The 23,351-nt window shown below is 36.8% G+C and overlaps 3 protein-coding genes and 2 long non-coding RNA genes across 6 annotated transcripts in view; 3 read left to right on the forward strand and 2 right to left on the reverse strand.

Annotated features, from left to right (window-relative positions):
- The first annotated feature begins 840 nt into the window (after window positions 1-840).
- On the forward strand, window positions 841-5,395 carry LOC119075333 (ankyrin repeat domain-containing protein 13C). The gene is made up of 9 exons (XM_037181761.1): window positions 841-1,100; window positions 1,283-1,324; window positions 1,703-1,807; window positions 1,878-2,009; window positions 2,713-3,056; window positions 3,122-3,295; window positions 3,352-3,501; window positions 3,566-3,813; window positions 4,055-5,395. Exons 1-9 carry the CDS (start codon window positions 989-991, stop codon window positions 4,068-4,070), a joined length of 1,323 nt encoding a protein of 440 aa, XP_037037656.1. The 5' UTR covers window positions 841-988; the 3' UTR covers window positions 4,071-5,395.
- A 1,791-nt stretch (window positions 5,396-7,186) lies between these two features.
- Window positions 7,187-9,352, forward strand: LOC119075366. Its single transcript, XR_005087376.1, has 2 exons — window positions 7,187-7,884; window positions 7,986-9,352. It is a non-coding gene; the product is annotated as an uncharacterized LOC119075366 (long non-coding RNA).
- A 3,451-nt stretch (window positions 9,353-12,803) lies between these two features.
- LOC119075339 (choline kinase alpha-like) lies at window positions 12,804-19,262 on the reverse strand. 2 transcript variants are annotated; one of them, XM_037181769.1, is made up of 4 exons: window positions 19,113-19,234; window positions 14,080-14,099; window positions 13,073-14,018; window positions 12,804-13,007 (listed from the first exon to the last, which is right to left on the reverse strand). In XM_037181769.1, the coding sequence occupies exons 1-4, from the start codon at window positions 19,191-19,193 to the stop codon at window positions 12,930-12,932; spliced, it is 1,125 nt and encodes a 374-aa protein (XP_037037664.1). In that variant the 5' UTR covers window positions 19,194-19,234; the 3' UTR covers window positions 12,804-12,929. The 2 variants fall into 2 exon arrangements, 1 of the variants encoding a protein (XP_037037664.1); XR_005087371.1 differs by lacking the exons at window positions 12,804-13,007; window positions 13,073-14,018; window positions 14,080-14,099 and adding exons at window positions 17,850-18,007; window positions 18,075-18,457; window positions 18,513-19,020 and having other exon boundaries at window positions 19,093-19,262.
- On the forward strand, window positions 17,823-23,333 carry LOC119075369. The gene is made up of 3 exons (XR_005087379.1): window positions 17,823-17,894; window positions 21,819-21,820; window positions 23,222-23,333. It is a non-coding gene; the product is annotated as an uncharacterized LOC119075369 (long non-coding RNA).
- Window positions 19,696-23,351, reverse strand: part of LOC119075342 (choline kinase alpha-like) — a 28,929-nt gene continuing 25,273 nt past the window's right edge. Inside the window, exons 5-6 of the mRNA XM_037181770.1 lie at window positions 23,224-23,333; window positions 19,696-19,699 (exon numbers count right to left, since the gene is read on the reverse strand). Coding sequence (XP_037037665.1) covers window positions 23,256-23,333 — 78 coding nt within the window. The 3' untranslated portion in view covers window positions 19,696-19,699; window positions 23,224-23,255. The remainder of the gene's footprint in view (window positions 19,700-23,223; window positions 23,334-23,351) is intronic.

Consider the following 23,351-nt stretch of genomic DNA (forward strand, 5'->3'; position numbering starts at 1 on the left):
ATTCATGAAGAATTTCTATTGCTTTTCTTGTTATAACAGAGTTCATCAACGCACTTCAAGCATGAGTGGAGGTAGGTACTATAAATAAGGTACTGAAACTTGACAGTGTGTCTTACAACTGTAAAACAATGTAAAAAACCATTTACAGTACTCTCTATGAGACAGCTGTCGGCTATGATAACTTTTACTTGAAGTGCGTTGATGTCACGACCGTATCTGAATCTGCGAGACCTCCCCAACGCTTACAGCCTTGATGTTTTTCGAAGTGTGCGACAATAAAATTTAAGAGGTTCCGAGACTACGCTGAAATTGTAGCCTACATTTCTGCGTTTCGAAATTTTTGATCGCTGATATCTTTTTACGAGAGCCCTTTTTGAAAAATGTACGACCACATTTTCGAGTAAAAGAGTAGCTTTGAATAAAAAATAAAATTGTCTGTGAAAGTTTCATGTGCTTTGAGAAAACTGTACCGATGCCCCAAATTTGCATCAAAGGTACACTTTTCTCAAAGCACATGGAACTTTCACAGACAATTTTATTTTTTATTCAAAGCTGACATATTTTTACTCGAAAATGTGGTCGTACATTTTTCAAAAAGGGCTCTCGTAAAAAGATATCAGCGATCAAAAATTTCGAAACGCACAAATGTAGGCTACAATTTCAGCGTACGCTCGGAAGCTCTTAATGACTGTAATACGTTTCTAATGGGCCAGCATGCCATGACAACTATAGCCTGCATGCACACATTTCTTAAAATTCCATAAATTATTTTTCACATCAAAATTCATTTACGACTGTTAAAAAAGGTGAACAACAAATTGTTGAAGTCTTTTTATGAATTTGTAACGGTTTCCGGTTTCATAGTTTCAAACGCTCTGGTGGTAAAAATCCAATTTTTCACTCTGGTACGCTCTCTGCTGCATAAAACTCTAATAATACCGATTTTGACAGCCCTGATAGTAGAGTCAAAAAAATACAAAAATGAAAGATGGCTGATGATGACAGTCTCTGTCCACTTCATAAGTGTATATTCAATGGAGATATTCGTAAATTATCCCAACTGCTAAGGACAAACGATCCTTCGGGCAAAGACAAACATGGTGAGTGAAAAGTAATCGATCAAACGCATCACCGTGCCACCGAAATCAACATCTAAATTTTCGCCAGTGGGCGATTGTTTTGACAGTCTGACATTTATTATCGCTCTCTCATCTGATCTCTCCGAACTAAAAAAAAAATTGTTTTGCATTTTTGTTTATTTTTCCGCTTGTTTTTTCAACAGGAAATACACCTCTACATTTGTCGGTGATGCTAGGACGTAAAGGTAAATTGAATAAAAATTCCGTTTAGCGACGAGAGTTATAATTAGGTGACAACTTCCGTTGTGAGTGACTAATTTTGCGCTGTTCAAAAGTTTATTGATTTGATCACATCGTTGTTGTGCAATTAAGTTTCGACTTATCGACCTTATCTCGATTGTAATTGGTATAGTTGTTGCCGTTGGAGATAAGATTCGTTATCCTAATTGGACTTAACGAAAGTGAAATGTTTGAGCCATAAAGCAATTATATCGGTGAATTGTAGAGGTTTGCACAAACTCTACCATTCGTATTGTTCGATTGTTGTGCAATGTGCAATACCAAGCACAACCACTTTCTAATCGAAATCAATTAGTCAAAATATTCCATTTCTTCACAAAAAGAATTCACACACCTGCTGCTGGCCCACGGTGCACTGGTCAAAGTGAAAAATTTGGAAGGATGGTCACCACTCGCGGAGGCGATAAGCTATGGCGACCGACAAACAAGTGAGAAGCGAAATTGTGACACGACGACAACAGAGCAGCTGAGGAAATGTTCTTCTTTCTTTCGTTTCAGTTTGTTCCTTGTTGCAGAAATTGAAGTCTCAAGCAAGAGAACAAATGGAACAACGACGACCGAACCTGATCAGAGCTCTTCGGCAGATGGGAGACTTTTACATGGAATTGAAGTGGGATTTTCAGTCGTGGGGTAGGTTTCGTATTTCGATTTTCTGTTTAATTGGTTGTGTGTTAAGGCGATGGACAGGGCTGGACTGGCGGTCTATTGGGCGATCTCTGAAGCTTCATCCAATTTTTAACGGGCTGATCACTTAATGTGACCAGTCCGGACTATACAGGATAGCTAGGATACAAGTCAGCAGGTAGTCATGCATCTAGGGCATCATTTGGCCTGTTGTACATAAGATGACTAGACTAGATTAAAGTTTTTGAAGGCTTCATCCTTTGAGAAACAGGAATCCAGATCAAAAATCCTTTGTTCTCTACCTTCTGACCTTACTACTTCTATTAGGGGAATTTCCCTGTCTTCGATAATATGGCACTTGCTATCCTGCTTGCCATCTAATGATGGTATATCCTCACCTTGGAGGTCAGATACCCGAAGGTGTGAAACCTGAGATTGATACTTAGCGGACAATTCCTAAGGATATGCACACCAGTCTCAGGTGCCAAGTCACAAGAACAAATATAGGGTCGATGTATTCTGCGGAGATGAAGTAAGCTGACTAACTCTGAGAACGGTCCTCATTGTGAACGGAAAAAATGAATGGGAACGCCGTTCGTTCAGACGTTAACGTCGTTTAGATTTTGAAATTCGTTAAAACGCTACAAGACATTCGCATCTTCTCCACCTTCGATCAAACCTTTCTGACAAATCTGGTTCTCTCTTTCAGTTCCTCTGGTGTCACGCATTCTGCCATCGGATATTTGTAAAATTCACAAATCCGGCTGCTCGATTCGTCTGGACACAACGCTAGTCGATTTCTCCGATATGCGATGGGAACGGGGTGACATTTCTTTCATTTTTCGCGGTGATAAATCGCCAAAAGAATCACTCACCGTTTTGGATAACGAATATCAATGCTATCAGCGGGTGCGGTACGAGGAAAGCGAACAGGAAATAGAAGATGAGGTGGACATTCTGATGTCGAGTGATATTTTAGCTGCACAAATGTCAACGAAAAGTATAAATTTTGTACGGGCGCAATCGGGATGGATATTTCGGGAAGACAAGAAGGTTCGGAGATTTGAATCATAAGAAGTTGGGTGGTAGGTTTGAACCGATCTGCTTTGTTTCGATAGGAAACAGTTGCTGGATTGTACGACTGTGATTCGTATTGCATAAATGGACTAATACTGGAGTCGAGGAAGCGTCGGGAGCATCTGTCTCGTGATGATTTGCAGAAGAACAAGGCAATCATGGAATCGTTAACCAAAGGCGGGGGTCAATCACAAAATATCGATCAAAATGGAGAGGTATGTCGATATGTCAATATTGGCTAAGAATTTTAAACAGCCGTATGCTCCACTAGATTGTACGAAGAGCCTCTTTGCTGCCACCTCCCGACTGTCAAGTCACATGGGAAGATTATATAAATTCCGAACCAGGAGAATATCCAAAATTGGGTCGTGAACTAGTCTACAAGGAATCGAGTAAATCGTTCCGGGCAACTGTTGCTATGGTATGGTCTAGGCCATCACTTCCATTCCTTTCCAGTCCTTTCTCATTTTTTCTACTTTTCACAGAGTCGAGACTTTCCGTTGAACGTGGAAATGCTACTGAATGTACTGGAGGTCATTGCACCGTTCAAACACTTTTCCAAACTCCGAGAATTCGTCACAATGAAGCTACCGAGCGGTTTTCCGGTGAAAATTGACATCCCAATACTGCCGACGGTGTCGGCGAAGATAACATTTCAGAAATTCGAATTTCGGGACAATATTTCGCCGGAATTATTTGAGGTTCCGCAACATTTCACCGAGGACAGTATGAGGTGAGTTATGACGAAATCGACGAGTGACATTTTTGTCGCGGTGTTTTGTGAAATATTTTCTTGAAATGGGTCGACACGAGGTCATAGGGCCAAAACTGTCGTCCTTGCAAGATCTGATCTATTGCCAAACATTTGTTCGACTAAAGTGGAACTACTAAGTAGTCGTCTACTCGATCTCTTCTTCGCCCTTCACGCCTCTTCGATTGACTAAGCAAATTTCCAAATTCTCCTTTATTTCCAGATTTCCTGACTTATGACGTATTGAATTCATCACCGTTATTGAATTCACTGCTACTCAACATTTGCTGTTTGACACTAACTTGGTAACTCTGAAATATCCATTCATTTAAGAGTCCAATTGAAGTTTTTTTAAATGTTATAACGGAAGCATATGCGTCCTGATCGTTTCACGAATTCGTTTTTTCAGTTTCCTTGTTGAGAAGATTTTTCTCTCTGCAAAATTTCAAATTAAATTTTCTTCAACGTTTAATCGACTCTCAGGCATTTATTGTGAATATTTACAACTGGTCTAAGTTTTGTAACTGGTCAAAGTTATATAACTGGTCAGAGCATTGTAAGTTGGCATAGGCTTATAACTGGTCAAAGTTATTTAACAACTGGTCAGTTGTGTAACTTGTCAGAGGCTTAGAACTCGTCAAAGTTGTATAACTGGTCAAAGTGAATAACTTGTCAAAGTCGTATAAGTGGTCAAAGTTCAATAACTTGTCAAAGTCGTATAACTGGTCAAAGTTGTGTGACTGGTCAAAGTTGTGTGACTGGTCAAAGTTGTGTAACTGGTCAAAGTTGTGTAACTGGTCAAAGTTGAATAACTCGTCAAAGTGTATAACTAGTCAAAGTTGTATAACTGGTCAAAGTTGTGTAACTGGTCAAAGTTATTTAACTGGTCAAACTAGTCATAATATTGTACCCTGTCAAAACCGTATAACTTGTCAAAACCTTGTAACTTAAAATATCAAAAGTGGCGTGTAGTAAAGACACGGGATCCACGTGACCTCCCCAAGCACACAACTGACTGAACCCAGCATGTAGCAGAGGATTAAATAGTTAATATTGCAAAAATGAAGCTACTGGAGTCCAAAGATGTAGAAAATCTAAAAAAAATTCAAAGGCCTTTCGTGCTAGACAAATCAAATTTTACTGTTACCTCGTCATGTCTTTGAGGACTTGCAGGACTTTCAATAGTTCATAGTTAGGTGAAGCTTAATTATTTAGTGTGGGTTCCCATAAAACAGTTTTAACTCTATGTGAGTGACTGTAGTTTTCTGTCAAAATGGGCTTTGAGTCGAAGTGCAGGTATCATTACTCTTAACGTTTTACAGACGGCAAGAATATCAGCAGCTCTACTATTGCATCTATTACTTTATTTGATTTCAAATCTGTTACTTCATTTCTTTTTAGCAGCTTTTCGTATTAAAAGACTGAATTAGTCAGAGCTGGTTGCTTATTCTTGTAGGCGATAGGCGTCTGTGGCAGGTTAAAGTTTCTTATGTTTCCATTAATTATTCATTTCTAAGAGTTAATTCAAAAATTCGATACAATCTTGTTCCTGAGTGAATGTGAATAAGTAAATCGATCAGGAAGTGTGCGTTTTCGTCCCGATGTGAGTCCTATACAAATTAAATGATTTTTTTTTTCGTTACTTATAAGTTGAATTGAATTTATTTACCGAAGTATGAGTTCGGTTTTTCTAGTTTTTTATTTCTGTTTTAAAGCAATTTTACGCGTCATTTTATAGTTGAATTTTTATTTTTTATTTTTTTGAATGCAAAGCAATTACAGGATGTTGTACATTTTATAATGATTTTTCCTTGTTAATATAAAATAATTATTTTTTAATTTTCTAATTTATTGTCTCGCAATTTTGTATATTTTGTAATTTAGTTGATTAATGAACTGTGTTTAAAAGACATTTTCTTTATTGAATAGAATATTTTCAGTTTTCTATAATTTACGTCAATAACCGATCGATTAGTGTATAACCAAACCTTACAAACAATAATCAATGTTTAACAAAAAAAAAATTGGTGGAACTTGAGTGTAAAACAAACAAAATTTATTGCAAAAATTTAAAATATCGAAAAAACAATGTTCAAATGAGAAATTTAATTCAAAAAGAAAAACATATCCTCAAATCCCCCATTCAGTATTAGTACCTGCAGTTTGACTAAAATTAATTTACATTAAGCAAACGAAGAACGCCGTTTTATTGCCACACTTCTTTGATGTTTGGAGCGTATGGCTGAGGTTTTGAAAGAACAGGTTTTGACAAGGCATTGAAAGTGCGGTTCAAATTTTTTTCATGCTATTTGTTAGACAAACACCGAACGCTTTCAAGTAGATGGAGCAGGGCCTATTATTAGGATTTTTTTGCGAAATTCTTCAGAATTTTAATGAGTTTTATGAATTAAATTCTTAAAGTTCCTTAAACAAATTTAAAATTCTAAGAAATTCATAAATTTCAGAATTTTTATGAATTTTTAGGAATTCAAAGGATTTTAAGAATATATTTTTTTTAATTTCTAAAATTCTCAAATTTAAGAATTTTTTAGAATTTTTAATAATTTAAAATTGAAATTCCTATTAATAAGCTCTGGAGGAGCGACTAGAAAATTTTTAAGCCACTGTCTGCCTTTGTAAGCAACTCTTGAGGTGTCTTAACGCCCTCACTTGGAAGGGCTGACATTTAGGGTTTAGCAAAATGTCAGGATTCGGCACATTTCAAGTGAATTCTTTAACCTATTCATTCAGAACCTCTCGCATTACGACACAGTTTTAGATTCATTCAGGAGTCTTACATTTATGACTCGAAATAGCCTAAGCGTACCACTGTTTTTTCAACCACCCCATATCGGCTGGTACAACTGAAGCGATTTTTTTTATGTCGGTAGAAAAACCATTGCTACGATAATTTCTGCAAAAATATTATTTACATCTCTCTGGTCACGGAGTAAAATCCACCGAAGGTCAAGACCTCGTCCTCGCCACGTAATGTCCATCGGGTCAGTCCGGGCCTACCTCAGTAAACTTTAGCCTCTACTTACAGTCTTTCGATTGACTCCTTTTCCTAACAAAAGATTTTCGGTTTAGTGTCAAAGTCTGAGCTTTGTAACTATGTCAACATGTACCATTTTGTAACGATATTTTTGAAGAGAGGTTGCGCTACGGAAATCGCTCACGATCACCACGTTTTGATCTCTAAAAATGCTTTTTTTATTTTTTGAGCTGTTTTCGTTAAATTTCGTTAAATTTCGCAAATTTCGTTAAATTTCGCAAATTTCGTTAAATTTCGCAATTTTCGTTAAATTTCACAAATTTCGTTAAATTTCGCAAATTTTGTTAAATTTCACAAATTTCGTTAAATTTCGTTAAATTTCACAAATTTTGATAAATTTTCAATAAATTAAACAACCAATAGGCTCTTTTAAGCTATTACATTTAATTTTTCTATTCCCTGACACGTCTTCACGATGTACACGAACGATATTTCCACATGGATCATAGCGAAATCTAATAAAACTGTGTCGGCGTCCAAGCACAAAGACTATTTCAAATACGATCTCTCATCATCGAATTAAAAATAAAAATCAGTTACCGAAATAGCTAAATCGAAGCATCATACTGCCGCGTCAGAACAAAATGGTTGTTTAAAATATTTTAATTTAATTTAAAAATTTACATTCAACCAAAATAATAAAAAGTAAATCGTCTCGTCCATTCCAGTAATTTATATGAAAGATTTTATGATTTCAATAAAATAAAAAATATTTTTCCTAAATAAAATAAATTTTTGTAAACACAAGCAGGGTCTGTAATTTTTAAAGGAAGAAAAAATGAAAAGAAAATTTAAAAAAAAATGAAATAAAGAAAAACCATTTGCAATAATTGTCGTTTTGTAACAGTAGGATTGCCGTGTAGCAGAATTAATTTCTCCGCCATTTTCTCTGAAGTTTACTTTTATTTTCACGAAGAGTTACTTCTATCAGTGTTCACAGTATTTTCCTATTTGATCTGGGCAACTTTTTACTCAAGTTTTATATCACAAACACATCCGTCATAATAAACAGAATGAACCATTGGCGTAGGAAGAACCTAATGTAGTAAGACTTCAATGAAATGAGCACACAAAAGTTGTCGTTGCTATGTGTACTAAGAGTGTATCACAAAAAATTTTAATGGTTCAGAGATCCCGGAAAACAATGTTTGAGACTATGGCTTGAAAATCGGGAACTTTGGACCCATTTGGTGCAATGTATCGCACCACTCGAAAATTTTCAGTTTTTGATTGTTCGCCACCTGAAGTTGTTCCGGACGATAGTCTGAACAATAGTTTTTGAGGGTCATGGGTCACTAGAATGTTTTATTGACCCAGGAAATCGACCACTCATAATGTGTACATCATTTAGCGTAAAACGGTAAATTACGAGCAGACCCTATTGTTGTCACGAGCCTCTGTATTGTCTCTCTATCTCTCTCTCTCTCTCTCTCTATCTCTATCTCTCTTTCAAACAATGACATCACTAAGACCTCTCTTTCACTGCTTGTAAGTAGAGGTGAACTCGTAACTGAACTTCTTAGCAATATCGGCCGAAAAGGGACTTTCAAAGTCACAAAATTATACAGGACCCATGCTTGATGTTCGACTGCCAATACGAGCCACAGCCAAGCGCTAATTCAGAAAAGACACTATGCAGATTTTATAAGTTCATTTTGATGATTATACAAGACGGATTTGTTTGACTATGACTTAAGCTATGGTAGATTGAGCTTAAGCGAATAGTTTTCACAGTGAGATATCAGATGCACTCAGAAACAGCTGTTATCGACAGTAGCTAATAACACAAGCGATGACCTCCGGGAAATGTGCTCTTATACAGCAAAATGTTTGTTAAAACGAATGAAGTAAAAGACTGTAATCAAAGATCATTCGATATCGCTTCGAATAAATGAACCAACAGATTTAACTGTATCGCAATTAGCGTTGCTGTTTCTCGATGGTTAGCCGTTTGAACTCTTTGCCTAGTATATTGATGGTCAATGTAATAATTTCAATTACCTCATAAGTTGGCCTACAGTACAACCACTAACATTTTCTTTAAATCCAAATTAAAATTCTCTTTCCACTTGTATCGCTACCACAGCTATACACAGATTTACTATAATTTAAAAACTTTGTAAGTGACTGAATGACTGAATAATAATTTAATCAATCGTAGAATTAGAATTTGTATAAGCAAAAGGCAACTTACTATTTACAACAAAAAATAAAAAAAATTGACAAAGAACAAAAAGAACTATACGAAGAAATAATTGAATAAGAAAACAAAAAGCTTTTACCAATCCGTAATTGTAAGATACTTCGCTCCTCTCAAGAGAGAGCCTAGAACTATCTATACCACATATTATATGGAACATTTGTATTGAGTGACCCTAACCCTGTTGAGACCAACTCTAATCGAAAAGTCATTTGTAAATGATTCATTGTTTAGCAGTGTGAAGAAATAAATGTAAATATAAAATTCGGGCGTTTTTTCATTGTACAAACTCAGCAACGAAATGGTGGCTCAATAATTTGAGAAGTATTTTTTGCTCACAAGAGTTTTCACACCTACTACTGCAAATCAGTGTTGGACTGCGCTAGTCTCGACCTACTTTATGGCGTTCAAAGATAAAGTTGTTCCTTGCAAGTTCTCTAACATTTTTTCCTAAGCCACGGAGTCCGTGGCACGGACATCTAAAAATTCTTCTGTGAACCAGGAGTTTCTGTCGACGTCTGAGGAGTTACCAAGAACAACTTTGCTTTTGAAAATCATAATAAATTAGCGCACGACTAGCGCAGCCCAACCCTGCTGCAAATCTTTTTGGAATCCACAACACTGTCCCACTAGTAACAATCATCCTTGTTTTAATGCTTTGGTGGTTGAACACGCCGATTTCGTTTCATATAGAAGTTGAGGCCATGTCGGATTTTACGTGTCGAAATTTTCGACTCGAAAGTAGTGCTTGAATTATGGAGAGTACCGTTTTTGAAGCATGTAGCATGCGAATGACTATGACATTACTATAAGGTAAAAAGCTCAACGCGTCACTGGTTTTACCACATTTGGTTGACTCCATTCTCTATTTCATTGCTGGTAACTCACTTGTTTATCCTATAAGGATACTCGCCTAAAATCTATGACATTTTAAGCTGTTACAGGCGGCAGGCATATGATCAGTATTATTATTTGGTCTATTACTTCCATTGATCAAAGTATTTTCAACCTTTTGATTTCAAATCTTGTACTTCAATTTCTTTAACATGGATTTTACTAGATAAAAGGCCATATTACCCAGAGCTAGTCATTATCTTTGGCGTCGTTATCGATAACAGAAACAGATGAATGTGACAGGATGATAGTAGCAATTGCATTTGAACTAATTTCTGACGAAGTCTATTCGAAATCAGTGATTCGAAAGGTCTTTGCCAGCAGACCTCAAAACTGGCCTCAGATAGTATCGAGTTTTTTAACCTCACTTTTTGGCCGCTAAATGTGAGCGATGCAGGTGATAGTGAGCTCGTTGAAAAGTTGAGGTCAAATACTTTCAGGTCATGGCAGGTTTGAGAACAACCATTGATATCTGTTAGAACAAAAAATGTACAACAAAATTTTCGAGATCTGTGTGAACCTAACATACTAGTTGTAACATACATTATCTAAGCTTTCCGTTAATACCTCATATGCAGTGCTGGTGACTGCTGGTGAATTTTACGAGTAGCGGGTGTACTAACATAAAAATCTGTTATGTGGTCATTCAATGATTTCCATTGGTCCGAAACAAACGAAATTGCTCGAGTTTTATCTACATCCATTTCAATTGATAAGTGATGTGCGAGCTGCTTAGTAAACAAAAAACATCAAGTCATGCACATAAACACTGCGCTTGAATTATAAATTCAATTGTTATGCTTTTGGCGTTATCGCCTTGGAAATTTTACATTAAAAATAGAACCTACTCTTTGCCGGCTTGTCGACAACACAACATTGAAATCAGTGAAGTACTTATTTCGCAATGGTAATTATGACATCATTAAGTGTAGATGTCGAATATTTCGATATGTATTAGGGTGGCCCAGAAAGGACTTCGTTTCACTTTCTTGTGTCCCCCTGTAGTGATTCGGAAAGCTCGTGAAGATTTAAAAAAATAAAAATAGCTATTGAAGCAAGGCATAAACAGTAGAAAAGTCGAGTCTGATCCGAGGCGAAGTCGAGTTTTATAATGAATTTTACATGCTTCTGAAGCTTACACCAATTTTCTGGTTTTATTTTCTGATGTGTAATAAGCTACTTTCGACTCTAGGGAAAACAAAAGCATGCAAAGATCTTTTGTAGGATTAAGTATGGTTTCCACTCATCAAAAATGACTCCGTGAGAGAGCCATGAGACGGCGAGCTGTCAAGTAAACAAAGCAAAAATTAAGAAAATTCAATTTTGTCTCTCATACGGAGTGCTTTTTTGGTAAGTGGAAATCAAGCATTAGCGCAAGATCTCGAAAGAAAGTCGTCACCCAAAGCAGACTTTAGAAAATCAGTAAAATCATTTTCGAAAAGAAATGCACCTAACCGAAATAATTGGTGAGTCAGAGACTTGTGGTTGATAGTGGAATTAGTAGAGGCTGTCCATAGCTACCGTCAAGTTCTTTCCGATTAAGAGTTATAAAATATGCGCTTCGTCGACGCACTTCAAGCATCAATGGTACTCCAAATACTGAATTTGAGAGTGTCATGTAACTGTAAAACACTGCAAAAAACCATTCCATCAAAATAGTACTTTATTTGCTGTCGACTGGGATCATTTTTGCTTGGAGTGCGTTGGCTACCTCCGTGAACTTTAAACACACCTTGACTGACAGTTCTCAGCACAATCAATTTCCTCACATTACGTATCTCAAGGGTTTTCAAATGGTATCACACTTGCAATGCCGCTATCCCGACATGCACGATTTGTTTTGCTAACATTTCCAACAACTCATTTCAAGTAACAGTGTCACACTTGCAAGTTTCAGTACCCTAGTTACAGTACGCAAATTTTCTTGCAAATTTGGACCACCCTAATGTATATATCGACACACAACAAACACTAAATTATATTATAGTAGAATTATACATAGTACAGGAACCATCTAAAGCATGGGTGGTCCATCTGTTAACAACAGGTAGCATAGGCTATGTCAATGCGAAGAAGTCCAGACTATGGAACATATTGTAGAGGAATGTCGGATTCATCGTTTCCATGTCAATATTGAACACAGGGTACACAGTTAGACAGGGTAACTAAAAAAGACTATAGTCATCTAAGCGGATGTCATCTATGAAGGATCCCTTATGTGTAAGAATATTTATTGAAGTGGTTATCGGAGATACTGGTCTTCATAAAAGTTTCTTGCGCTCGGAATGCAGATGCAGATGGGGATGAATGTTTGAGACGAGGTTTGGGAGAACTTTACCAGTACCAGTACCACTTTTTGGAAAAAAGTATTTTCTTGAATCATTTCAATTTTTCTTAAATTTTCTCGCCTTTTTCCCGATTTTCCAAATAACATTTTTTCGGAAAATGCGAGGGAAAATGTGGAAAAGTTTGAAAACATTTTTCCAAAAATAGTATTGGACCCATCTGTGGGACTCTACTACCTTTAATTCTGATGAGTGCACGGAGAGAGCACTCTGATTCACGGTCGAACACTTTTTTTTTATCGTCGAGCAATTAGAGATTAGACCGTGTATGAAGAATTCGAGCGTTTTTTTTCGATAGACGATTACGAAATCATTTTGTTTGTTCGTTAGGTAACTTTTGTTTGATATTTTGAATGACTTCTCATGTTAGTCTATTCTCCACGACGACGACGACGACAATAAAAAACTCGTTCCATTCAATGATTCTACATTTTTTGATGTAATAGTGAGTGTGTAATAATTAAGTAAAACGCTCTGCTGTAACCATAAAATTGGCAGAACTTTATTTTCAAACATTGAAACAACAATATTGTATTCCATTGCTTCCATCGTGTTCCCGGGACCGGGAAATTTATATTCCTGCAAGGATGTTTCGTTCTCGGTCTTAAATGACTTTGCTGTACCTCTCTATGAAATTCGCTTTGTGAGTGTCATACATTTTGGCCATTACCGGAATAAATTTCTAAACGAAAAAATTTAAGAATTTTAATGTGGAATCAGAAACAGCTGCGTGCAGGTAAAACTTACAAGCCAGCTACTAATCATCACATCTGGTTGTTGGTGGAAGAATTCACTGTTTGGCATCTTCTTGAAGAACCCCTTGAACAATTGGAGCGTATACATCACAAAGAAGTCCACTTCCATCATCAAATGATCAACAGAGTCCAGCCCATTCGCGTCGAATTTAAAGTAATTTAATTTCTTCGTCTCATTCAAATACTCCGTCAAAATCATGCGACGATACTTCTCGTCAGGCCATTCGCAAACTATATTAAAAGCACCGTCATCTGTCATTTCAAGTACTTTGCACACTAACAGTGCCCCCAAATCACAACCACGGTAATCCGTGGCAGCTAGTTCATAGTCGATCAACATAACACGCTCATCGAATCGATCAGGTGTGTCTCGAACTAAAATGTTGTTCTTGTTGAGATCACCGTGACAGAGAACCAGCCGACCACTGACCTTCGACTCAAAGCTACGAAGAAAGGCATGCTCAGCAACGTAGTCATCATCAAGATACCGTAATTCATCTGGATCGATGCCAACACGTTTTGCTAATTTCAGTGTATTGTCCTTGTTGTATTCGTCCTGATACATCACCGACATCAAGAGAATGTCGCGTTTTTGTTTAGGGACAGGCAATTGGAGGGCATGGAAACGGGCAAGCTTACGCACCAATTCCAACGATATATTATCGTCAGTTAAATCAGCCTCGGTAAGACGATGTGATGGTATAAATTCTTCGACTCGTCCTCCATCGAAAACTCCGAACAGTTTTGGCCCGAGACCTTGGATACCATTTGCGAAGAAAACGATGCCTTCACTTGTTTCGCATTTACCAGCTTTGACGATGTCATCGTTTTCGATTAACTTGCCGCCGTAAAGTCTAACTAGGAATTTTTGGATCGGATTGGTGTTGGATGTTTCCGATACATCTTCGACAATGTACAATCGGCCACTGTAACCACCGCTGACAATTAAATGTAGCGATAAAAATTGCGTCTTGATTTCTATATTAATCTGGTAAATACCTGAAAATTCTGACTGTAATTTCGTCTTCGCTCAATGATTTCCACTGATCGGAAACGAACGAAACTGCCAGTTCCAAAGCACGAGCTTTATCGATATCCATTTCAATTGATTGGAGGAAGGTATTCAATTAGACAACTAGAACTACGCTTCAATTCAATTCAACTTTTAAATTTGAACAAGCGATAAACACTTTCAATTCAGCAGAAATATTGAATTTAAATCTGGTCTTCACTAAGATACTGACGACAAAGTACTGAAGAAAAAAACTCTGTGGTCAAGCCAGTAGAGTCTATTTTACAATGAAATATTTCGACATCATAGATAGATGCTGAACCTCATCATATATGATCGTATACCTGCGTACCTGCCACATATCCATATATCCGCATACCAATTTATACTTATTGCTACGTATGTACGTATGTACAAAGGCCACTTTGATTCGGGTTATTGTTATCATCGAGCTATTCGAGATAAAGATCGTGTGTGATGATGACTATGAGCTTTTTGCGTGATAAGAAATACCATGAAGTCATTGTAATTGTTGGATAAAGTTTGGTTTATCATTAAATGACTTTTCATGTTGCCATAATCAATTTTACAATCTGTCCGTGTCATTAAATCAAACCAAATCCATGACATCATTCATCTAGGATAAATCTACAAGACGACTGATGTGTTCCACAACTGAACACATCAGTCGTCTAGTAGATTCTAACTTTAATCGATCTCAATCCATTCTATTCACGTCATAAGTGCGCTTCAGAATTTCAATTTTCGATGAATCGATGGGTGAACCAGAACCAATGAACAAAAAAAAAATTAACGCACTCTCTTATAAATAAAATTAAAGCGAGTTGACCAACCACAACGCTGCCTTTGATTCAGGGTAGAAAATTTGAAAAGTTGAAAATTTTGTGTTACGAAATCTGCCCTGTTGACTTGGGTTTGTAATTTCGCTGCCAATTCTGCCACCGATCCACTTTTGGAAGTTGATTGATTCAAATAAGATGGTGCAAGTGTGTCGGAAAATGTCGCATCGCAAACGAGCATTTGAGCACGACTCCATGGCACAAGGTTTACTCCGTCTAATCTCTTCCCATGATCAATATTGACGACGACAGATTTTTAGTCGAATATTGGGGAAGGGTGCTCCGAATAAATTTAAAGGCTCGACAACAGCGCTTATACGTTCAAATCATGGTAAAAGCGCCAACGAAACCCTATAGACGAATCGAAAGTGAAAGTACAGCAATATGACAATCAAGAACTACTGGACATTGCAGGACATAATTAAAACGAAAGTGACTATTCGTACATTGTGCGTTCTTGTACAAATTTTATTAAAGAGGTGTCAGTACGAGGAATCTCGCACGCTGAACATTTTCACAGTGTGCGAGATTCACCTTTAGAGGGGAATCTCACACTGTGCGAAATTCCCCTCTAAAGGTGAATCTCGCACCAAAGCACCCCAGTTTGGGGAAGTGGTGTGCGAGTTTATGGAAGTAGTGTGCGAGTTCATGGATGTAGTGTGCAAGGTTACGGAAGTAGTGTGCGAACTTATGGAGTGTCGTGCGAGATCATGGAAGTGGTGTGCGAGTTTATAGAAGTAGTGTGCGAGCTTATAGGAGTGGTGTGAGAGTTCATGGAAGTGGTGTGATGTCCCCGATGCGAGATTCTCCGATGTCGTTTTGTCGGAGACAGTTTTGGTTTAGAGATAAATGAAATAGGACAAATTCAATGCATGTATCAATATTGAAAGGGAAGAAATAAAAGCGATAAATCTAAAATAAGAATTGATCACTTGAAAATAAAAATGATTGCAGGAAAATAAGAATGTGATCACAACCAGTTTTTCAAATATAACACTACGAAATAAGATTCTATCAACCTAAAATAAGAAGTGATCACAAGTAGTACCTACCACCCGCTAAATCAAATGTGATCACTAAAAATAAAGAATTTGATCACTAAAAATAAAGAATTTGATCACTAAAAGTAAAGAATTTGATCACTAAAAGTCCGAACGAATACACATAAAAAGCGTTTTAACACGCCGAGCGATCCGGCCCATTGCCCCGGAGCGAAGCGGAGGGCCGCAATGCGAGCCGGGCGCCGGAACGGTGTTGGTAACTTAGGAGTTAATTTTTTTTCTCTCGCATCGTCTAATAATTAGTCTGTGTAATTCATTGCACATAAAAAGCGTTTTAACACGCCGAGCGATCCGGCCCATTGCCCCGTAGCGAAGCGGAGGGCCGCAATGCGAGCCGGGCGCCGGAACGGTGTTGGTAACTTAGGTGTTAATTTTTTTTTCTCTTGCATCGTCTAATAATCAAACAGAATAATAGATAGCATATCCTTATTTCTTGCAATCAAATTTTTTATTTTGCACGATCATTTCTTTATTTTTTGTAATCAAATTCGTATAATTGTAGATCATTTCTTATTTCGAGTCGATCATATGTTAGTGGTAAAATTGCATATATTTAGTGATCAAATTCTTATTTTTTGGTGATCAAATTCTATTTTTATTGCTATCATAAAAAAATTGTGATCATTTCTCTTTTTCTAGTGATCATTTCCTATTTTCTTGTGATCATTTCTTATTAAATAGCTATCACTTTAATTACATGCCATATTGAAATCTATAATATAAAGTTTAATGTTTGTTTGTCTCTCTGCCCAGACAGAAAGTCCTAGAGACTTGAAACTTGGCATTGGCATACCGACTAATGAGGAAAAGTTAGAAAGAAAGCGCGAATTTTTTTTTCACTTTTATGCGTTATTTGACCGGACATGTTAAACTATTGACATCTCTCGAGTGTAACTCTGCATATTTTTAACATTCATTTGTGATATCGATAGAGCACGCCAATGTTGATGCCAATGAAAATTGGTGAGATCAATACCCTCTCTAGCAACCAAACTCTTAGCTCTCTGTGTCAAATTCACACCTTATTTCTTTGTATTCTACAAAACCAATTCTACATTTTGAGTGACTACGCTGTAATGTACATGTTAATTCCAAAGGATACTTGATTCTTTCACCACCTTAATAAAAGTAGTTTGGTTGCTAGAGAGGGTATTGGTGAGATATGATTTGACATTGACTATTTTTGGTACATTCTCCCAAAAGTGTCCTAATATTCCTAATTTTTCTCACAACTTTTCGGAAAAACAGGGAAAATTTGGAGGAAACGTTGGAGAAAATTACTTAAAAATGAGTGAACATTGTCTAAAACTTCAGTTTTACAAAAAAAACACTATATGTATCTCAAGGGTGGGATAACGCACAACGCAATGATTGACAGTGCTATGTTATTCACATATATTTTTTGTCGAAGTGTCCAGCGGTTGATGTATCTGAGGGCCCAAAATTTTCAGAAATAATTTGCTTAGTCACGTGCTGTAACAATGTGCATAACAGAACATTGAGCCTTCTGAACCTCTTAGACCTTGATTAATTCCGTCACTAAGTAGTTTCGAAGCAAGCTTTTCCGAAAACTATAGATCAATTGGTCAAATGAACATTATAGTTGGTCGTATTGATATCACAAGATCTCTTCCACTATACCATTGACGAGGCTTTGCAGTTTATTTCTGTGTCTTTCATTTTCCTGTTTCCATGATAGCCGGCATCGGTCAACTTACCTTCATCTTGTATAATTGTCGAGAATTTTTTTTTCGAATAACTTTCGTCGTAGACGAGCTGAAGTGGAAGTCTCTCGAAAATTATCGATCGTTAAGTCAACAGTTTTCTTAAGCATCTCATCAACAACTTTAATTGAACAGTATCTTCATAACACAACCGAAAGTCAAATTTATATTGCTGGTGAATTCGATCTCGTCCTAAATGACTTTGCTGTACCTCTCTATGAAATTCGCTTTGTGAGTTCCATACATTTTAGCGATCACCAAAATAAATTTCTAAACAAAAAATTTGAAAACAATTAGAAACGACACGCAAAAACCCGAACAGTTATGCTCAACTTACAAGCCAGCTCTTAATCATCACGTCTGGTTGTTGGTGGAACAATTCATTGTTTGGCATCTTCTTGGAGAACCCTTTGAACAATTGTAGCGTATACATCACAAAGAAGTCCACTTCCAACATCAAATGATCAACAGAATCCAGCCCATTCGCGTCGAATTTAAAGTAATTCAATTTTTTCGTCTCATTCAAATACTCCGTCAAAATCATGCGACGATACTTCTCATCAGGCCATTCGCAGACTATGTGAAAAGCTCCGTCTTCTTTAATTTCAACCATTTTATATACTAAGAGTGCTCCCAAGTCACAGCCACGGTAATCTGTACCCGCACCTTCATAGTCGATCAATATAACACGCTCATCGAATTGATCGGGTGTGTCTCGAACTAAAATATTGTTTTTGTTGAGATCTCCGTGACAAAGGACCTGCCGACCACCGACCTTTGACTCAAAACTACGAAGAAAATCGTTCTCAGACACACAATCCTCATCCAGACACAATAATTCATCTGGATCGATGCCGACGCGCTTCGCTAATTTCACTATATTCTCTTTGATGTATTCGCCTTGATAGCTTGCCGCCATCGAGAGTAGGTCTCGATTTTGCTTCGACAATGGTAATTGAAGAGCATGGAAACGGGCAAGCTTACGCACCAATTCCAATGAGATATTGTCGTCAACTAGGTCAGCCTCGGTAAGTCGATGTGATGGTATAAATTCTTCGACTCGTCCTCCATCGAAAACTCCGAACAGTTTTGGCCCGAGCCCTCGGATACCGTTTGCGTAGAACACAATGCCTTCACTTGCTTCGCATTTGCCAGATTTGGCAATGTCATCCTTGTCGACTAATTTGCCTCCGTATAGTCTGACTAGGAACTTTTTGATCGGATTGGTGTTGGATGTTTCCGAAATATCTTCAACAGAGTACAATCGAGCACTGTAACCACCACTGACAATTGAAAGTTTGGATGTTCAGATGTAAATTTTCGCCTTTGAATTTTACGTTAAATCTGGCAGTTACCTAAATATGTTGACTGAAATGTCGTCTTCACTCAATGAATTCCACTGATCGGAAACAAATGAAACTGCCAACTCCAAGGCACGAGCTTTATCGATATCCATTTGAATTGAGTGGGGGAGTAGGACTGTTTCTCAATCAAATTCAATGTTTAGATTTTAAACCGCATTGAAACCGATTTCCGAAATCAGAAAACTTTGAAATTGGAATTTACTCCTCACTATGGCACCGACAACTAAGCACTGATGAAAAAATACAAGGCAACTCTCTAGCAATATCACACCAATTATTTAGAACGTTTCAAGGCCTATAATCACTCAGTGTGCCTTGCGAATTTCATTATGTGGGAATTATTTTATTACTGATGTACAAGGCCCCTCTCAATAGAGCAAAATGCCAAATTAAAAATCATATCTTGCATGTGTGTGTGTGTGTGTGTTGTTTTCGTGTATAGATAGCAACGTAACTTCAATTTGACATGATTCAAGTTGCATTATTTATGCGCGAAGGTTTTAAAATTCGCAGTAAATATTTGAAGTTTGTTCAATAAAATCATTTGAGTTGGATGATTTGCAGCCAGAATTGATGCAATGAATGATGGTATAGTATTTTCGATGCATTTTAAGACATCAAAACATTAAATTGAATTAAATATTTCACACATAAAATATCACTGGTTCATGAAGCAAGTACGATTATCATGTTTAAAAAAGAACAGAAAAATTACATTTTTGTCAGTGGTGTGTGTGAGATGATTTTTCACTGAATTTCGGCTCATAAATACTCTAGGTACCTCTATGCTAATGTATATATAATGAATACATAAAGAAATCGCATGGCACACTGAGCGATTTTCGGCCTCCAAACGTTGTAAACAACTGGATGATATGCATACATATGTAAAATTACGAGAATACATTGACTGTGTGAAGATTTATTGGGTTACATTGGATGTTGCGAATGTAATTCATTACATGAGGTAACAACTTTGTGATGAAAGCAGTCTCACAAGTGTGCTTTTGAGCAACAAGCTTTGGTAACCGTATTATCTACAAGTGTAGAGTTTAAAACTACACTAGTCGAAAAAAAAAACGGAGCAAGTTGCTCACAAACGCACGAGCGAGTTGCGAGTATCACAATGGTGTTTCCGAAGTAACATTGGAAAATGAAAAAAAAAAATGTACCGAAAATAGTCCACATGTAATGGATCATTTACACAGGGAGCACATTGCTATTTAATGGTACACTTTTGCATGGGGCAGGTAGCAAAATATTTTCTTAATAATATTGAGTTTCGTTGGATGTGTTCCACAACACTCTCTCCGAGGTGTTTGTTATTAAGTTTTAATTATGTGTACATGTGTTCATTTTAAGAATAAATTTCATATTTTTGTACTTGCATTTTCTCGTATTTTGAGTGTACGAATTAACGAAATTCCTGAGAAAAGATTGAATGAACAACAAATAACAAGACCACCGCCGAAACGCATACAAGCCTCCTACCACGGGCCCGTAGTTTATTGACGTGTTTCGTTCTCTGTTATTTTATATTGAACGGCAATGCGTTTAATGAGTTGGACAAGAACATGGAAACACCGTTTTCGTATCTACAAGCAAAAGACAACATTGACAAACACACATTTTCAGTCAAATATTGGGAAAATGTGCTTCGTGTGACTTTAAAAGCTCAACAACAGCGCTTTTACCTTCAAATTACGGTAAAAGCGCCTAAGAAAAAAGAAATACTGTATAGACGCGTCGAACGTGAAAGTACAACAATAACAATCAACAACAACTGGACACGAAATGAGTCGATTAAAATGTGACAATAAATGTGTAAGCTTTGCTGCATAAACTGAACATAGGTACACTCCACTCTCTTCATTTTAACAAGCCCAAACGGGTGAAAGCATCGCTTGAAAAAGATGTGCTGTTGACGCAGAAATACAGAGAAATAGCTGAGCTCATCCGCTTGCTAAGAGCTCAAGTGTGCGACCAGCTGTCACCGTTAGAGAGTTCATTCTGTCGTATCGGAGAACAATCAATCAATCCCATTAATCAGCTCCTTCGATGTACGATCCAAATGACAGGTAGTGTCGACAAAAAAACATTTGTGGAGAGCAGTGGCGAGTATGGGTTGCCATATCGGCTCCTAGTGATAAGTGGAACTAATGACTACATGGGGAAATGCCGTAGCACCACACGAAATTTTGCATTTTTCAAATAATTTTTTTTTTAAACATACGGCATTCAATTCACAAAACGATGAGACTTTGTCGAAGAAACGAACGCTCTACCTGATGTGAGAAATCCGGAGATAAGTCTGGAAACTAAAAGATATAAAATTTTTCCAGTTCTTGCACATACAGCCTTATTCTATCCACAAAAATATATGGGAAATCGGAATTGCTTGATACTCATCTGTATGATATTACAGAGGGCACTAATGTTTATGTCAATGAAAATTGGTGAGATATGTTTTGCCAGAAACTATTTTCGGTAACACATTTCCTAAAAGTACAACGACGAGGCTTTGCAGTAGGGAATGCAATCCCGGGATTAATCCCGGTACTAATCCCGGAAAACTCCAGTACCGAAAACCGGTTTTCACCAAAAAATACCGGGATTTATCCCGAAAGATTAAAATTAAATAAATTGAAAATTTTTAGTCGGATTTTTAGCATTTACAAAGCAATTTCGTATGGCAACAGCTTTTGATGATTAGACAGGAGTTGAATTTTTTCGAAAATGGTGAGAATCTAGTGATCAAAAGCATATGACAAAATGACAACGTGTTAACTACGCGTTTACAACGCATCATAAGGTGCCTGAGCTTTGATTTGGCATGGCTACATACATTTAAGCGAGCAGATGTTGTACATATCAATAGATAAGGTTCCAGGTCCTACACAAGGATTGATTCACGCCTTCTGTCCTGAGAATCTTATACAAACATCGGAATAAAGTCCAGAGATACTGGATCACTTTTTAAAAAAGTCGCATCATGAAATGGTCTTAATGTACATGATTTAATGTTCATACATATTCATGAGTGTAAACTACTCATCAAACCGACTAGCGTAGAGTTGAGTAAAGTAGAGTAGAGATGGCTTTTTCTGATTGCGGTTATTTGTGTCGTTCAAGATTTAACGGTGAGACGCTGCAACACTTGTGCTTTCTTTGAGCGTTTTTCAGAGAGAAAATTTACGTTGCTAATGTCATTAGAAATGAGTATATTAAGGTTTGTACGTTAAATTTAAGAATTTGTCAAGCCCGTAGTTAGGAGGAAATTTGCTGTGATCCTTTTGGGATTTAGAAAGAAAATAAAAATTTTAAACTAATAGGCCAAAAAAATTTTTTTATTCAAAAAATTCTTTACTTGCCTCACTGGCATATTTCTAACTCTTCATTTATCTTGCATAAGTTACTAATCAAAGAAAATCTAATAATTAGCAATGTTAGACTTAACATTTGTGTAAGGTGAAACGAAAATTTCTTTGCTTTTGAAAACTCATGTAGTTTCATAATATTGCACACAACCCGTCTTGTAAAACCACCCTGACTACAGGACCCAGAGTACAGACTACATTGTAAAGTTTCAAACAAAACGACGATAAGTTTTTTGAATTCTGCTTTTTAAAATTTCTTCTTAGAAATCCAAATTTTTATCAAGAAATAAGTCATTTCGATTTTTCTTTCCAATCCCGAAAATACCGGTATTCCCGGTATTGATACTGAATCAAATCCCGAATCCCGGTTTTGTAAAAACGGTCCGGGATTGCATTCCCTTTGCAGGTTATTTCTAGTGTCTTTCATTTTTCTGTCTCCATGATATCTTTTCCATGAAAGCCGCAATCGATCATATTGTGTAATTATCGAGAATTTTCTATTCGAATAGCTGAGTGAAGCAGAAGTCTCTCAAATTATAGATATGTCGATAAAAGTCAATCGCTAACTTCAACAACTTTAATTGAACAGTATTGTTAGTAATTATCTTAGACTAACCATACCATACTCTAAGGTAATTATAATATCTTTTGATCGATCGATATGCTGTGTAGTAAAGCAACCTAATTTAATTGGGCAGCACATTTATTGTTAAAATAAATTATTCTTCTAACACAACCGAAAGTCAAATTTATATTGCTGGTGAATTCGATCTCGTCCTAAATGACTTTGCTGTACCTCTCTATGAAATTCGCTTTGTGAGTTCCATACATTTTAGCAATCACCAAAATAAATTTCTAAACAAAAAATTTAAA

The sequence above is a fragment of the Bradysia coprophila genome, unplaced genomic scaffold, assembly GCF_014529535.1.
Source record: "Bradysia coprophila strain Holo2 unplaced genomic scaffold, BU_Bcop_v1 contig_200, whole genome shotgun sequence".
NCBI lineage: Eukaryota > Metazoa > Arthropoda > Insecta > Diptera > Sciaridae > Bradysia > Bradysia coprophila.

What these genes read in the sequence shown, in the direction of transcription:
- LOC119075333 (XM_037181761.1), top strand. Translation starts at nt 989, where the DNA reads ATGGCTGATGATGACAGTCTCTGTCCACTTCATAAGTGTATATTCAAT. An exon ending in TATTTCGGGAAGACAAGAAG is followed by an intron (nt 3,057 to 3,121) that starts GTTCGGAGATTT and finishes TTGTTTCGATAG; the next exon opens with GAAACAGTTGCTGGATTGTA. An exon ending in TCCGGGCAACTGTTGCTATG is followed by an intron (nt 3,502 to 3,565) that starts GTATGGTCTAGG and finishes TACTTTTCACAG; the next exon opens with AGTCGAGACTTTCCGTTGAA.
- LOC119075339 (XM_037181769.1), bottom strand. Translation starts at nt 19,193, where the DNA reads ATGGATATCGATAAAGCTCGTGCCTTGGAGTTGGCAGTTTCATTTGTT. An exon ending in ATTCATTGAGTGAAGACGAC is followed by an intron (nt 14,100 to 19,112) that starts ATTTCAGTCAAC and finishes AGCGAAGACGAA; the next exon opens with ATTACAGTCAGAATTTTCAG. An exon ending in ATTACAGTCAGAATTTTCAG is followed by an intron (nt 14,019 to 14,079) that starts GTATTTACCAGA and finishes TTTAATTGTCAG; the next exon opens with CGGTGGTTACAGTGGCCGAT.